Source organism: Drosophila santomea, chromosome 2L (assembly GCF_016746245.2).
Source record: "Drosophila santomea strain STO CAGO 1482 chromosome 2L, Prin_Dsan_1.1, whole genome shotgun sequence".
NCBI lineage: Eukaryota > Metazoa > Arthropoda > Insecta > Diptera > Drosophilidae > Drosophila > Drosophila santomea.
In genome coordinates this window covers 7,245,952-7,261,924 of record NC_053016.2, presented here as the reverse complement: position 1 = coordinate 7,261,924, position 15,973 = coordinate 7,245,952, and the positions used below count along the sequence as shown (strand labels likewise).

General features: G+C 40.6%; 1 protein-coding gene across 1 annotated transcript; it reads left to right on the top strand.

The window, feature by feature from the left end:
- Window positions 1–3,425: 3,425 nt before the first annotated feature.
- Window positions 3,426–15,923, top strand: LOC120457041 (protein phosphatase 1 regulatory subunit 14B). The gene is made up of 4 exons (XM_039644213.2): window positions 3,426–3,845; window positions 13,905–14,201; window positions 14,273–14,347; window positions 14,404–15,923. The coding sequence occupies exons 2-4, from the start codon at window positions 13,986–13,988 to the stop codon at window positions 14,485–14,487; spliced, it is 375 nt and encodes a 124-aa protein (XP_039500147.1). The 5' UTR covers window positions 3,426–3,845; window positions 13,905–13,985; the 3' UTR covers window positions 14,488–15,923.
- Window positions 15,924–15,973: the final 50 nt, after the last annotated feature.

Genomic DNA, 15,973 nt, shown 5'->3' with positions numbered 1-15,973 from the left:
GTCAAAGTTTTTGTCTGCCACAAAGCATTTGCAGAATGTCGTCCTTCGTCCTTCGACGAATTTCCAAGAAAATTGCACGAGCTTGCATGACTCGTGGGAGTTTGTGCTTTTCAACTAATAAGGGTTATTGACACAAGTGCACAATGCCCCCGTCGCAATGTATATGCTTATTCTTACTATATCCTTGCATTTGTATCTATTTATTGCACTACTTCTACTACTTCTGGCCAAAGTCTGTGTGCTCCTACAAATTTATTTGCGTTAGCCGAGAAACTTATTCGCTCATGTCACAGACGTCGAGACGCCAAAGTTCAATAACATTGAAGTCGAGGACCGACAGAAAAATTTAGAAAATTCCCCAGTCGCCCCCCGAAGGCGCAGCTCCCAAAATCCAAATGACTGCCAGGACTCGTAAAGCATTTCGGACAAAAAGGACATGTGCACGTGCAGCCAGCGAGCTCGTAAATTCTCCACATTTAACGAAATGGAAATTTCGCCAGACGAACCACAAAGAAGACAGGCGAGGGATTCTGGATTCTGGAATCGGGAGTGGGAAATGGGCTTTGAGGGCGATGTGACTGACAAGACGTGCTGGAGCTCGGGCTCCTCATCAGTCGCCAGGTGGGCCAGATGTACATACATGCCTGCTGGTGTTTTGTATTGTTTTCTATGTGGCCTTGCCGCCGAAAAACGTGTTTTAATTTTTCGCCAGAAAGCTGTTAGTTGCTGCTTCTCTCCCTATTCAATTCCCGCACTTAGACACAAAAGCCGAACTGCTAACACTGCGAATGAATGAATCTCACAGCCTGTTCCAACTAAAGCAGAAGCACAAACTAACCAACAAGATATATGGGTTTCGTTTAGATCAGAGCCTTCATCAAGGGGGTATCTATACCTAAAGATCCCCAGTCGAATGACAAACTAAGCCTCTGGGCTCAGCATAAATACGGCTTAAATGGTTGGGCATGTTATTAAGCTGAAGTTAAAACAGCCAAAGATAATTTTATCGAGCTTGTGACACACGAAAAGAATGAAAAATTAAATGGTTTGTCAGTTTACATAATAGAGCTTTAAAAACAACTTGGGCCGACCGCATAAAAGGAAAACGTGGGGAAAAAATCAAAAAAGATTTAATAATAGCAGAAAACCACAAAAAAATGAAGAATTTAAAATAAAAATCAAAACAATCGAATTCTGCTGATAAATCAAGACAATTTGAAATTAATGAAATGTTAAACTGTAACTGAAGGCCATAAGCCATTCCAACATTAATCATTACCACTGGACTTAGTCACACTTCTCATCAAGACTTTTTCCCACTTTCAAAACCCTAAAAAAGAGGTAATGAAAGCCAAATACTGATGCGTAAAGCCAAGCCCCTGAAAACCATGGACTGATGAACTGACCCAACTAATCATTAATTATATGCAAAAAGAAAATGAACAAAAAACTTTGAAATGGACAGACTTCGTCGCGACTATTAAACCAATTTTAGCTTTTGTTATGTTCGTTATTTTCGAGAAGTTGAGGGGCAGACAGGGGAGGGGGTGGCCAAATGGGATTAATGGGGAGCATAAAAGCGTATTTCTCATACTAAAAGAAACCCGCCAGTGCCGATGCTCCTTGTTTTTGTGTGCTGGCAGCGACTGTCTTAACCGCACAGTAAATGCGCAACAAGGGGCCATAAACACGGCTAAGAGCAGATGAAGTTCCAGGGGCCAGAAGATGCTGTCCCGTCCCCGAGATGAACTCTTGAACTTGGGTTCAATGATTTGGCCAAAAAACAAAGCCAGGACGAATGAATGAAAGGCAAGGCAAGGCAAGGCAAGGTTCAAGGGACCCTTCTACCAATTGAATATTTAAGCGCTTCGAAACTAAGTATACGCAGTGTTGGCCGTAAGCCGTCTCAAGTAGTTTATCTTATGCAACACAACGAGCGGTTAACTTTAATATTTAAAGTGTATGGCAAGGAAAGTGGAGCTCGTGCCGCATAAATATCTTATTACTTTCGTGGCCAACGAGATGATGTGTTGTCAAAAAGTCAAAGAAAGGTAATTAAGGCTCGAGACATCTTGGCCTAACATCCGCTCTGCTCTTCAAATATTTATTTATTGATTTTCTTAAACGCTTTGTGCTCACTTTTTTTTCCGCTCGCTTCTTGGCCATTTGAGTGACGTCTGTCACATTGTGTTAAGTCCCATTCTCCGTTTTCATTCTCCAATGCCGAGCATAATTGGCAGCCGAATCCGAATCCGAATGTGGCTAAAATTCTGATGTCTCTCGGCCACTGTTAACTCCCAATCGCTGTTAGCGAGCAACGTTTCAGCCTCTGTTAGGTTTTCAAGTTTATGGTCAATGCACAGCCGCTTTTTCCGCTCCAACTGTAAATTTTGACCAGTTTGGCCAGCTGCTGCTTTCTTCTCTCTCTCTCTTTCTACGCTACTACCCATTCCCTCCCTCAAAATGTTGCAGTCAACGCCGCCTTTGTTTCAATTCTAAGCTCACGCGCTGGCAGTGTTCAAAACCGTGACATTCGTCAGCTGGAATCCAGTGGATACTAAAATATATATATACTTTCTTGTAGCAGAGTTCTAAAACCACTTTACCCTTAGATCGCATCTCCAATTCTATCCTATCTAAATTTATAATTACACATCTTCCATCCGCTCCCTATATTTTATTTTGTGAAAATCTGCTTTTGATATTAGAACATTTTATATTACTCCTAATAAAACGGAACAGACAGTGCTTTTAATTATTAATTTATTATTTATTATTTATATATTATTATTTACCTTTATATTCTGAAACAAATATTTATAAATGCTGTGTTAAAATACTGTGACGACTCTTCACGAATGGTAAATTCTAAGTTCACACTTGAAATCAAATTAGATATCAAACAGTTTTTAAAGCAGCTTCACTTATGATAAAAACCTTTTTGATAGTAAACTACTGATGTTTGCATATTTTACAAATACGTAAAAAGGGCATAGTCACAAGATAGTTTGTTGCTCTCTTACGTAAATTTAGGAATGCCATAAAACTAATTTTAGTAAGAGTGTGACTTCGCAAGTTCTCGGCAGAATCAGTATAATGGAAACCTAATAGGAAATAGCACGAGCCCTATAAATAGCATTTTACGATTGGCAAGATAGTAAATTTTAAGATTGCAGCTTTGGATTATCTCGCTGTGACTAGTGGCTAGCTGGAATCACTGGAGCCCGAAGCACTGGGTGCTGAGCCGGTGGTCATTAGTAGCACCCATAGCACCCATAGTCTGCGGCTCCAGCTCCACGAATCCACAAATCAGCAGTCAAATCCGCGCACTTCAGCGAACACAGAGAGTTAACAGCGACTGAGAGGGCTCTGTTGGCGTAACAGTGGTGTGTATCCGGCAGATACTTTTCCAACTCGCCGACTCAGTTCAGTCTTTCATTGGTGCTCACCGGCTGCGCGTGCTAAGCTCCGAGCTGCTTGTTCCACAACCATACCATTCAGATACAGTATCCAAACTCCGGGCAATCCGCTGCCGCTTTATAAACAAACAGTTAAACAAACCGACCGCTTGAACGTCGCCGTGTGTGTGTGTGCTTCTGTGCTTTTCGCCCTCATTGTGCTCTCGTGCAAATGAAAATTTCATTGAGCAGAAAGTCGCAGCAGCAGCAGCAGCAGCAGCAGCAGCAGTAGAAAAGTGGAAAATCCTAAAGCGGCGCCAGCCTCAGCAAAAAAAGAAAATAAATTAAAAATCTCGGCAAGTGAAATTGCAGTCGAGAACTAGACGCTGCAATTAAGCCAAATACAGACCGAACCACGACGAGTCCATCGCTGGAAAACTGCCAAACGTAAATTTATTTCAATATTTGTAGATTATTATTAATATCAAAATGCAGAATATTTACTGGTGTCGTAACTATAAATAATATTTTACCAAGGAAAAAAAAGTTTTTACGAGAATTATTTTTTTAGGTTTTGTTAAGTCTTACGAAAAAGATAGAATACTATTTTTTAAGACCTTTAAGAAAATAATTACGCATTGATAATGACAATTAATTCTTGATTTTTCGATTTTTTACCCTTGTTGGTATTAGATTAATATTTTTGGTTAAAAGCCAACAAAAAGCTGCCACTGTCTCTCAACATTTGCAGCTAATATTGTTGAACAACAAATGGAAATGCTGTTTTACACCCAGAACTTTCATCGCATTTAAGAACCGGAAAATGTTGCCTGTCTGTTTTTTTTTTGTGTTCTGCTCGTAGACCAGTCGATCGGGTCGATTTGTTTCAGCTGGCCGGTGGCCAGTGTCCAGCGTCCAGTGTCCAGTGTCCAGTGTCCAGTGTCCAGTGTCCAGCGTCCAATGTCCAGTGTCCAGTGGGCAGTGTCCAGGAGAAGCGTGCCCGTCACAGGCACCTGTCCAGTCCCAGGCCAAGTCCCACTCCCAGTTTCGGGGCCAGATCTGTACCCCTTCTCCATTCCTATCGCAGTACCCATGCCCCTACCATTTCCATTTCCAGTACCATTACCATTAAGACCCGCAGACATTGCGGCACAGAAGCCGAGTTTGAGTTGGCCAGCTGAAAACCTGCAGCAAAAGCTAGCCAGCCCGTGTGCGTGTTGAGCTGCGGAATTTTATGCAGTGGTTGCTGCTGGCTCGTTTACGTTTTTATTTGTATCTGGTGCGAGTATCTCTCCCATTTTACAACTTCATATACGAAACTTTTTATTGGCAGCGAAGGGTGGTCTTTTGGCCACGCATCCAGCGGAACGTAACGAAAACGCAACTGCGCTTCACGCTTCCAATTCCCAACTGGCACTCGCTTTTCCGAGGGGGGATCGGGCAGTTCTGGGCGGTAGAACCCAGCCAGCGGGTTGCGCTTGAGTTCCGATTAGCATTCGTATTCGGCCAGACGGAGATCTTGTGCTAGCCCACAAATCAAACACAGAAGTCGGCTGACTGAGCGCCCAAATTAGCTGGCAAATATTAGCATTAACATCGTCTTGCTTCGCAGTAAGGCTTAGTCAATGGAGGTTTTGTTGACCCTTGGAGCCTCACAGACCGGTATTTGTCAAACGAATTTAAAGCTCCTTAATTTGTATTCTCATATATTATATTATATGCATACCAACAATATATTCTTACAAGGTATTAACATATCTATTTAAATATAATATCTATCGCTTTTAGGAGTTGAAACTAGGCCAAATATCACCATATTATGCCAAACTAAGAATCTTTCTATTGTAATTGTTTCACTTTTAAAATTATACTATAAAATAGAAAATAATTCAGGGTAGTTTTCAGTGTACTGTCAAATATTTCGCTGAATGAGAATCCCTTGCCAGAGTAGCCCAGCTCCAGAGGGCAAGAATGCTATTTAGCTTAATTGACTTTTTATCAATCGCAGATTCGCTTTTCCTCGGCCCACAGAAGTGGTGTGCGGTGTGTTGTGTGTGGTGTGTATTATTGGATGCTGGTGCTAGTTTATGGCAGCATAATGTGTGTCGACAGCCGTAATTTCTTTTATGTTGTGTCTGCTGCGTTTTGTAACCTGGTTTTATTCGCAGTCATAACATTTTGCGGCCGCCTGTGTCTAATCACTGTGCACCGTGCAGAAAAAAACAAACACGCCACCAGATACAGATACAGATACAAGATATGTACATTGGGTATTGGACACACGTCACTTGATTCTGACATGCTTACATATTTTGCTACACTATCTTTTATTTTATCGCTTTTTCTCCTCAATCGATATGTGTTTACAGGGTGCTCAGAAGCGTGTCAAAGCTGCAGCTGAACGGTCAGAGATACAGATGCAGATACGGATACAGCTACAGATACAGTTAACGATACCGATAGGCAAATGTATCTTCAACTCATTACGCACGTTTTTTGCGGGTGTATCCGTAGTGGGTCTTCGGTTCCATTGTCTGGCGCGACTCGAGACCGGGTAGAAAATCGATTTTGAGATACTGGCCCAGCTGCTTGTTTGTTTACTCAGCCACGAGCTCAGCTGGCAGATTGCAGATTAGCGCTTTGTCTGCCGCGAAGGTCGCCCCAAGAAGTTTCCCCATCGCGGCTATAGATCACCAGATGAACTTGAACCCCAGCAAATGCTGTGCTAAATGCCAAGCGAGCATAATTCATAGACGAAAGCAAACATCAAACCACTGGGCATTTGCAAACATCCTGGGCCGTCTAAGAATAGCCCCAAGAATAACAAAGAACGTTTCAAATTCAACGGATAAAATATACACATTTATACACATTTATCTCGCAGAGCAAACGTAACGTCTCAAATGTATCGTTCTGCCGATTTCGTCAAAAAGATTAATAAGCAATTTTTGGCCGTGTTGCCGCTTTGCTTTGTGTTCCTACGTGTTTGGCATAATGCTATCTGGAGATACACCAAATTATATCTGGCAACGGAAATGTTTTGAAAGCTCGTTTGAAATTAAAATCTAACGGAAGGCGCGTATGTGTAGCAGGTAGAAAAATAGTGATATATGACAGATAAATCCATTTTGGCAGAGCCTTTTGTTTGGGAGTGTTCGACTGAATGAACTGCATCTCACCATTTAAACGATTTATGGCTAATGCAGAAACCATGATAAACGACTATGGACATTTGAATGTGCTTATAAGCCATGGGATTAAGCAGTTAAATTCGTAATTCGAAGCGGAAGTATAAATACTCACTATAAATTCATATTAATAACGCCTTTAATTGGAAGTTATGGCGCATGAGCGGTTAGAACAGTTGAATACATTTGAATTCATAAATAACTTGCAGCATGGCTTCCAATCAGTAGCAAGTTGTAGTTGCACTGCAGATTCCTTCAAAATCAGAATCACTGGAGTAGCGGAGATACTCCTATACGTATGTACATGGAGACATGGAATCGTGCAATCACTGAACTCTAACCCACTGCGGACAGCTGACAATCGACGGCGGCCGACATGGCGTATGTGTAATGTGATTGCTGCCATAAAGCCGCACTTATAAACACAACTATATAGCCCCATATACATATCTGTGTGCCCCGATGTACTCGTATGTGCGTCGTATATTAATAGAGGGGTTCCATTGTGCCTGTGCTCGCAGCTGGTTGCATCTTTTATGAAGTGTGTGCATAAAAGCGAACTACAAAAAAATGCTATGTGAATATGGTTTATGCTCTACAGAAACTTTCTAATTATAAAGTAATGATATTCTTACAAATGGCTTCAAACAATAATGGGAATATATAAATATAGCATTTATAGCAATATTATTGGCAGTAATATTACAGTGGAGGCTCCTTATGTACTGAAAAATAGTTTATGCATGACTTAACTGAACCCCGTTTCTCACAGTGCAGCTGACTAACGCGGTGCGGACCCATTTGTTTGATGATTTTATGACTTCGGCAGTGCCCGAGAACTTTGGATACCATAGTGGATCCATTACCAGCGTAATCATAAACACAAGTGTACAATGAACTTGACTGGCTGTGTGCATATTGCGTGTGGTTTCCGTGATTTTCACCACCACCCCTCCTACTAGGGTTTCTATTGGGTTCCTATTGCTCGATTTATCACTTACACACATATTTGCCTCTGTTATTCACAGACATTTCAGTATTGACACGCAGCCAGACGTAAATATGCAAGTGCACATATTTGTTGATTGCTCTTTTTTCCCCCGCCTTCAGAGCCCCGCGATAGCAATCCACCCCCAGCAAACCTCATCCTTATCCACACCTTTTGTGACTTCGAAATGCGTGCGGTGCGGTGCGCTGTGTGCTCACATTATCGATTTCCCCGATTTCTGGATTTCTGGAGTGGGACCTTGAGTTCGGGCACATCTGATAGCCGAAGCGGAGTTCCCTCTATAAGGAACTTGAACGGGGGCGATGCGTGTTCAGATGGGGGTTTCATCCATGGGGTACAGCACAACTACGAGGTAAACAATCGCGGGACTACCCAATAAACATTAACAGGAAATCGAAAGATAACAATGGGGGCTTCCAAGAATCTATATGGAAAGCGGATGGGATTTTGTGGGCACTTGATACTAGGAAAACTTACTACTTAAGGGGTTTCCCCTAAATTGTAATGAACTTTCCGAAATATCTTCGTAATATACACAATGAATGTTTATATTGTATGGACTGAAATTTTCGCATTGCACCAGCGCCATTAGAGATCCTCTAAATATTTCCACAATATCTATTTTAGGCCACCTTTGCGAAATTTCGGTCAATCCGTTGGACACGATGACTCGGAATGACATCTATTTATAAGTGGCAAAACTTTTATTCCACTTGCGACCATCACTCAGCGAGATTTCTCACACCTAGTCGAACATTTTCCCATAGTTCGTGACGCAATTTCGCAGTGAGCCAAGAACGACAAAAACATTGCGTAAACAATGAATTAGCCAGCAAATACGATGCTCGCAAGAACAGTTTAGCCCATTGTATTTTATTTGATTTTTTCCGCCTCGAAAACCATGTCAAGTAGACCGCCCCGTCGCAGTTGAGTTTATCCGGAGTTAGGAATACGGAGAACTCGCGACCGAAGTGCGCAAACATTTGCCAAAGGTAATTTATGCTGGAAAACTTTTCGTTTTTTTTTTCGGTTTTTTTCTTTTTTGTTGGCCCTGCCAAATAATGCTGTGTATCATTTTTCCATGACAATTCGCTTTTGGCAACTGCCCAGTAAGCAGTCCGAATATGAGATGGCCATCTCCAGGCCCCCCGGGTCGTCCTCCTTGGAGGTCAACGACCTCGGAGGCGGCTACTTGGCCAGTTGGCCACTGCCCACCTAAAGACCTAATGGCCACTTGCCTACTGGCCCAACTGCTCGCGAATATCGTAGGTGTGGGTTTTTTCACTTGTAATTATTTAGCCATAAGGCTGCCGCACTCGAAGCCTCTTTTTTGGTCATTTTTCGCTTTGTGCGGCTTGTAACCCCATTTGGGTAATCAAAAAATGTCTGAAAAGGGGCTGACCAAAATGGATAAACAATAAGCCAAATTAACTTTTCAATTTTACAAAAAAAAGAAGAAAAGAAACCAAAATATTTCTGTTTACCTTCTCTCGAAAATGAGTCACCACACACATTCCAAACTGAATGATTGCTCAATCTGAGAATCTGAAAATCCGAGAGTTTCAACTTGGCCAGAACTTTTTGCGAATCAACAATTTGTTAATGTGCCGTGAAAAGTTTTCAACTTTTTATTTTAGTTTTTATTTGACCAGCTAATTCGTTGGATTTTTACTGTGAAACATTTATTTTATTTATTTAAAGTTGCCGCAACTCGAAGTCTTCGAATCCAACAAGTTTTATTTCAGTCCCAACGACTTCTTTTTCTACCTGAATGTATGAGCAAAGTGCTGATTAATTCGTATTTTAGCTAAATTCTCGGCTTTAATGTGCAAAACAGGCGCTTGACTTCTATATTCTTTACGAATTAACGAGCGATCGCAGTCCGTAAAATCACGGTGCAATTATCAAAAGACAGACGTGTGTCTAAAGAGGTGGGAACCCATCAATCAGAAGCTAGAAGAGGTGCTAGAATGTCAAAAATAACACGCAAATATACATATTTAAATTAGAAGAATGTTCGACTTTAATGTGCACATTGCCTGACTCATCGGCTTATCAAGATGGTTTATGCAATACATCGGCTTATTCAAATGCGACAGCAACTCATATAGTATATTGTTAAATACGCATTCGATGATTTTTGTCTGGCTGATAAGCCCACCATTGTACAGCGCTGTATTAATAAACAATATATTTACATTATAAATATATCACCAAATCTGATAGCAGGAACTGAGAGCGCGCGATATCAATGAATTTCGGACCTAAGTTTCTTTCTGTTCAAGATTTCATAAACTGGTTTCAGCTTATTTTGTTCCCAATTTTCTCCATTCTTTTTTTGGGTTTTTTTCCAGGGGATTTCACGGCCCGCGAATCATAAAGCATTTGCATAAACAAACGATGCCCCTTTGTGAGCGGTACAAAAGTAGGCTTCTTAGCATAAAGTCGTCACATTTCACTTTTCCTCCGTATACTCGTATGTGAAAATTCCGACTTGAATGAACTTTTCAGATACGCTCAATAGTCGATCTCATGGATCCCAAAGTATATTCCTAAATGGGTTAATGCCATGCTGACTCTGTGTCTAAGTTGATGAACCTGATATTTCGGTTGCGGCCTCTCTTATCATATTTATGCCCTCTTTTCTGGATATGTAAATTTGGACCAAAAAGAAATCGAAACCATTAGCCCAGATTTAGAACGTGTCTATATCTGCCACGTAATGCGCATAAAAGTCTGAAAAGTCTAAAAAGTCTGAAAAGTGTTATAAATGTGATTTTTTACAAGTCATAAGGAGGTAATCTTGTTTGGCAATCGCTTAAACGACCATTTTATTTTATAGAGCACTTTTAAGTGATGTGGCAAAGTGTTTTATGGAGCTACAGCCATATAAGTGGCTATGAACACTACATAAATGTATAATTAATCCACAATTACCTTGAAATTAACATGAACTTTCTGCACTCGTCATTTGGCGCCGGCCCAAAAAAGATATTCCCAGTTTGGGAGCCCAAATCGACAAAATGTATCCGAGTCGATTGCCACACATTCAATTTGCATTTACCCATAAATGCTCCGTGGTATTTATATATGGAATATATATACACAAACATATATATATATATTATATATAAGGGAGGAGTAAAGGGGCATTTAGAAATCAATTTGGATGTGGCGCTGATGAAGGTGAACAAATTGGGCCTTTGTCTTGAACTTGCTCTGGTTCTGACTCGGGATTTGATTTTATTTTCCCCTTTTATGGGTCATCAAATTGACGTTTATTAATTGAAGCTTTTGTTACTGGAAATCTGATTAGCCCGCTCTAATAGAGACATCATCGTTTTTGTCTCATTTTTCTTGAGTTCAACGATTGGCTTTTTCGGCTGTCTGCAATAATTCAAATCATGTTTGCTGATAGAAAATGCTATCAGGATTTCAATGCATGTCCTTGTGTCTGGAAACCACTGGAAAATGTATCGTTGACATTTCAGTTTTGTGGCAAGTGAGGAGCGGCAGACCAAGTGGCAATTTACATTTTTAATTCTAATGCGACTGGGAATTGGGAAGAGCTTTCTGCCCATATCGAACACATTTTATATGCATGAAACTATTCCGAAAATTGCCATCGCATGCAATTCATCTAATGGTTCTTTCTGACCAGCCGCACTAATTCCCCTTGCTGAACCAAGGGTAAATCGAATTAAGTTGCGCCTATGGCGTGCAACTTTTAAGAAAAATTACACACTGAAAAGTAGCTCACTTTAGTTTCTTGCTTTAAGTAAAGGGCTCTCTAATTTAAGCAGGAAGTCTGAGTTTTTTCTAACTTCATTGCTGTATAGTAACTCTAAGAAAACTCCCTTTTTAAAGTGTCCAAATGTATAGGTGCAAACACAAAAAGTAGCAGGAAAACACATTAGAACATTAACCATGTTACGTCTAATTTTTCCACTGTGCACCAATTCCGGAAGTTTCTGCAACACTGCGTTGCAGGGGCGTGGGCAGAGGGGGTTGCTCGATACAAATTTATTCGCTGCTAGCTGCTGGGCCAGCTGTTGCCGCTGCACATGCAACATGTTGCATGTTGTTGCCGCATTGCCATAGGCATTTCAACATAATATTTATGCAAAGCTGCAACATCAGATGTGGCAAGCCATAATAATAAAGGTATAATTTGCCTTCTGCTTCCAAGCGCCCCTCTTTGCAACTTCATCGCCCTTCGAAATCTTGGGTCAAATAGTTTTTGCTCTCGTTTCTGCATGTTGTTGGGCTGTCGTTGGGAAAATCTGAGGAAATTCTTCAGATAAGCTTTGCGGTAGTCAACATAATTTATTAGATCCCACAATTACCGTTGACTCAGCAGAACAGTCACAAAATACACGTTTGTTGTACTTTCCGCGGTTAACCATACTCTTTAATTAAATATTGCATTTCTAAAAAGGGTTAAAATCTTAAAAATACAAATTTTAAGACTTGTCAGAGGGTTAGCCATTTTTAGGATTTCATTATTTATTGATATAAAACTATTACCAATTTTTTAAGATGTATAATATGAATTGGAAGCGTTATAAAGTGGAAATACTTTCGAGACATCAGCGATCTCACTCATTCCCAGAGGTTGTTCTAAGATGGTAATTTCATCCTCCGCTTCACACGTTTTTCCAGACCTCTAAAATGGTATCATGTCGCCAGTCCATCATCAGCAAGCCCGTAGGAGTGTTCCCCACTCCAAGTGGTAGTAGGCCAAACGGATCCACACAATTAACTTCGTTTAGGGTAATTTCCGGGCCAGAGCCCCAAGAAGAACTAGAACTGGATTCCCGGGCATGGTAAAGAGTTCAGATCGGTGTGGTTCATGTTTCAAAAGGCAAACAAATCTATGGATTTCTTCGTTCCCCTGAGGATGCAGAACGCTAACCGGGCGACATGCGAGTGACAAGTTAAACGCCGGTTTGGTTTCATAATCATAATTGCTCATGGCTCTCGGGTAAATCTGGTATCAGATTTCGCACGGGCTGGAAAATTCAGCTGTGTGAAAATGTAGCGGGGTCGGGCATTGTTGTTTATATATTTTTAGCGGCGAATGCGGAAAACTCTTTGTGTGTATGCATGCAACGCCGTTGTTGCTGCCACGTTTGCCACATGGCCCACGATTTCGAAATACCTTATAAAAAAAAAAGAAGAAAAATGTAATAAAAAAACCAACGAAAACTATTTCAATACACGACTGCGAGTATTTGCAATTCAATTTCGTTTTAGTTCGCCCCAAAGAATCAGAGTGAATCGAGTTTGTTAACTTTTTTCGGGGGAAATTGGAAATTTCAAGGTTCAGAGTTCGCTGGCGAATGCTTTTTTTTGGGGATGGCATGTGTTAGTAGATCAAGGATACCAAGTTTCTTTGGGAATGGGTGGATAGGTGTTAGAGGGCCTTTCCTGGTGACTGGCACCACGGCCTCTGTTGCCATTGACACTAGGGATTGGATGGGAAAATAACCTCTGTTTGTCCCCCTTCGATTTGGGGAAAACACGGGAAAAGTGTCACTTGGATTTAATATGCTTATAAGTAATGGGAAAAGTCAATAAAGCCCAATATTCCTTTGAAAATATCAAGTCAGTGAAAAAGTTTCTCATAACTCTATTTATACATTTGGTACTACACTAACGTTAACCTTTCTAAATCATTAATAGCTTCACCATTATATCGTAAGATAAAAGACCAATTTTCACAAATGAACATAGTTTTCTATCATAATTGCTACACAAAAAGGCAAATCGGCATGACCTTTGCTTTTGCTTCAGTGGTTTATATACTGATATATTTGAGGTGGCCAAATCAGATTTCCGGCTACTGCTGGGCCCACAGTGAAATGCCAGGTGTTACACATTAATTTAATTAGCTGTCATATAGTTTTTTTTATATATGTGGGAGGATTCAGAGATAAGGAATGGGCCATGGGACAAAACCAAGTGACACGTGAGCAATTATTCCCGTTCAGAGTTCGGATTGCATGTCGTCATTATTTCTGGACATAGAAAAAGTCCATTGGCGTACAAATGGGCAGATAATGGAATGTATGAATCACAGCTCTGGGTCTGCAGGGTCTGCAGGTCACAAAAGTTGGCTGAGTCACGGATGCGGGATGTTGGTAATGCCTTTGGGCATAAAAACGGGTCTTGAGGCAGAGAAATGGGTGTGACGCACGTTTGGAAAGCTCAGTTCCGCGGCAGCGCCAAAGTTACAGGCGATTAATAATTGATTTAATTACACAACCACTTGAGTCTCATGTGTACAACTGTTTTCCTCAATTGCAGCCGCCACGCCAATTGATTGAAGGCGTTCCGCAAATTAAAGTTCAATCAGCGCAGCTTGTACCGCTAAATCGATCGTCCAAGATGCAGTGCGGTCTGGAGCAGATGAACGACTGTGAGCGGTCGCCGAACCGGACGAACCTTCGGGTCAACTTCAACGAGAAGGGGGCGGAGGTGAAGGAGCGGCGGGAGAAGTTCCTCACGGCCAAGTACGGGTCACACCAGATGAGCCTCATCCGCAAGCGGCTGGCCGTGGAGATGTGGCTCTACGACGAGCTCCAGAAGCTCTTCGATCCACCAGTAAGTAGTGCCCAAGTTAGATCGTTGGATTCAAAATTAAACTCCTCGTTTGCATTGACTTTAACCAACAGAACGAGGCCATCGATGTGGACATAGACGAGATACTGGACATGGACACAGATGACATCAGGAGATCTCATCTTATAGTGGGTTACACAAACTAATGTTCTTAACTCCTTTCTAATAACCTCTTCTTCTGCAGAGATTACTGTCCGTCTGCAAACGCCCGCAATCAGACATATCGAAGTTCATTGGCGATCTGCTGGACCGCGCAAAAACCCTGTAAATGCGATGTCTCATTTGAAAAATCATCCAGCAGACCTACACATACAAGTATATTATGCAGATAAACAACAAGAAATAACAAAACCTAGATCATTAAGTTTAGCTTGGAACGCAAAGAACGAAGAATTCGGTTTGCGAGTCTCGAAATCTACCTATTCGAACACTGTGTTGATTTTTTCCACGTACTTTAGTTGTTAGTTTGTATCTTTGCGCTGATTAATTTGAAGTCTAACCTAATTTAAGCTACCCATGAAAATGATAAACATGATAAAGATCGTTAGCCCTAAGCTTATGGTGTAATGCCGCCGAAAACATAATACTTCATCAATTTTGTGATGATATTTTTTTAATAAAACACAAACATGATATGCCCCCAAAAACCAAAAGCACATGTTCAGCTACATTTGAACTGAAAAAAAAAACATGGCAAAAGGATAAGCTTGTGTAGTTAAAGAAATACGATTAGATCCAATCTTGAGGGGATTCCAATCCACTCTTAACACTCCGGTTGTTTTGCAAAACTAGTTTATTTGCATGTGTGTGCTTCATTTAATCCCCTATCGATATAGACCCATGAATATCATATATATGAGTATCTAAAAGAACATTTTTGTATGTAAAGTGTGCGATCACCAAGTCAAAGATGAAAGCTCAGGTTCACTGCCAAAACGTGGAGGAGGAAGATCTTGTATGCGCAGTCAACAAGTACAAACGCATATGGAATACAGAAGCACAGTAAGGCCTGGCAAAACGGAATTTTAACCACACATCTAAAACGTTGTTCTCGAAATCCGATCTGAGCGATCGATCGAATTTAAATGAACAACATTCTCATTACATAAAAACAATTGCATTTTAGAAAGCCCGGACTACACGAAGTAGTTGTAAATAAAATAATTAACAAACATCTACAGCTCGATTCTCAAAAAATTTGTAAATACCCTCGGAATGCATCAACACTTCTTCACTCCACGAAATCTACACCTCTTTGTAGTAGTGTCTAAACAATTTGTAGCAATCGACATTAACGTAAAAGTATTTTAATTGTGCTCAATATAGGCGAAAGAGAAAAATTACGCTATTATGATTCAGTTTTAGCACACCTAGGCTATCAAACCAACTTCTCTCTACCAGATCTAAAACGAATAAGTATCTTCTTAAAAAATGCTACTTGCATTCTAGTAACAAGCAATTAATCACCGCATTATTCCATTGCAACATTAAAAGAACGCATAATACGATTATTTAAGCGAGTTTAGCATTAATGCATTCACACTTAATCATGCACATAACTCTCATTTAGAAGCAAATCGAAAAAGCACACACTAAAACGTACGCTAAAAAGTGCGGAGAGCTGTAATGAAAGGCTAGCGGAAAATATTTATAAAATGCAAAAGAAAAGTTTACAATAAAGATTTAATTGCTTTAGACAACAAATTATTTGGCGTTTTATTAAAATGTGTATATTTTAGTTATAAATACATTTT

Bases quoted from the DNA above. Each gene is read 5' to 3' on its own strand.
- LOC120457041 (XM_039644213.2), top strand. From the start codon at position 13,986: ATGCAGTGCGGTCTGGAGCAGATGAACGACTGTGAGCGGTCGCCGAAC. The intron at 14,202-14,272 runs GTAAGTAGTGCC...TTTAACCAACAG, and splicing joins AGAAGCTCTTCGATCCACCA to AACGAGGCCATCGATGTGGA. The intron at 14,348-14,403 runs GTGGGTTACACA...CTTCTTCTGCAG, and splicing joins TCAGGAGATCTCATCTTATA to AGATTACTGTCCGTCTGCAA.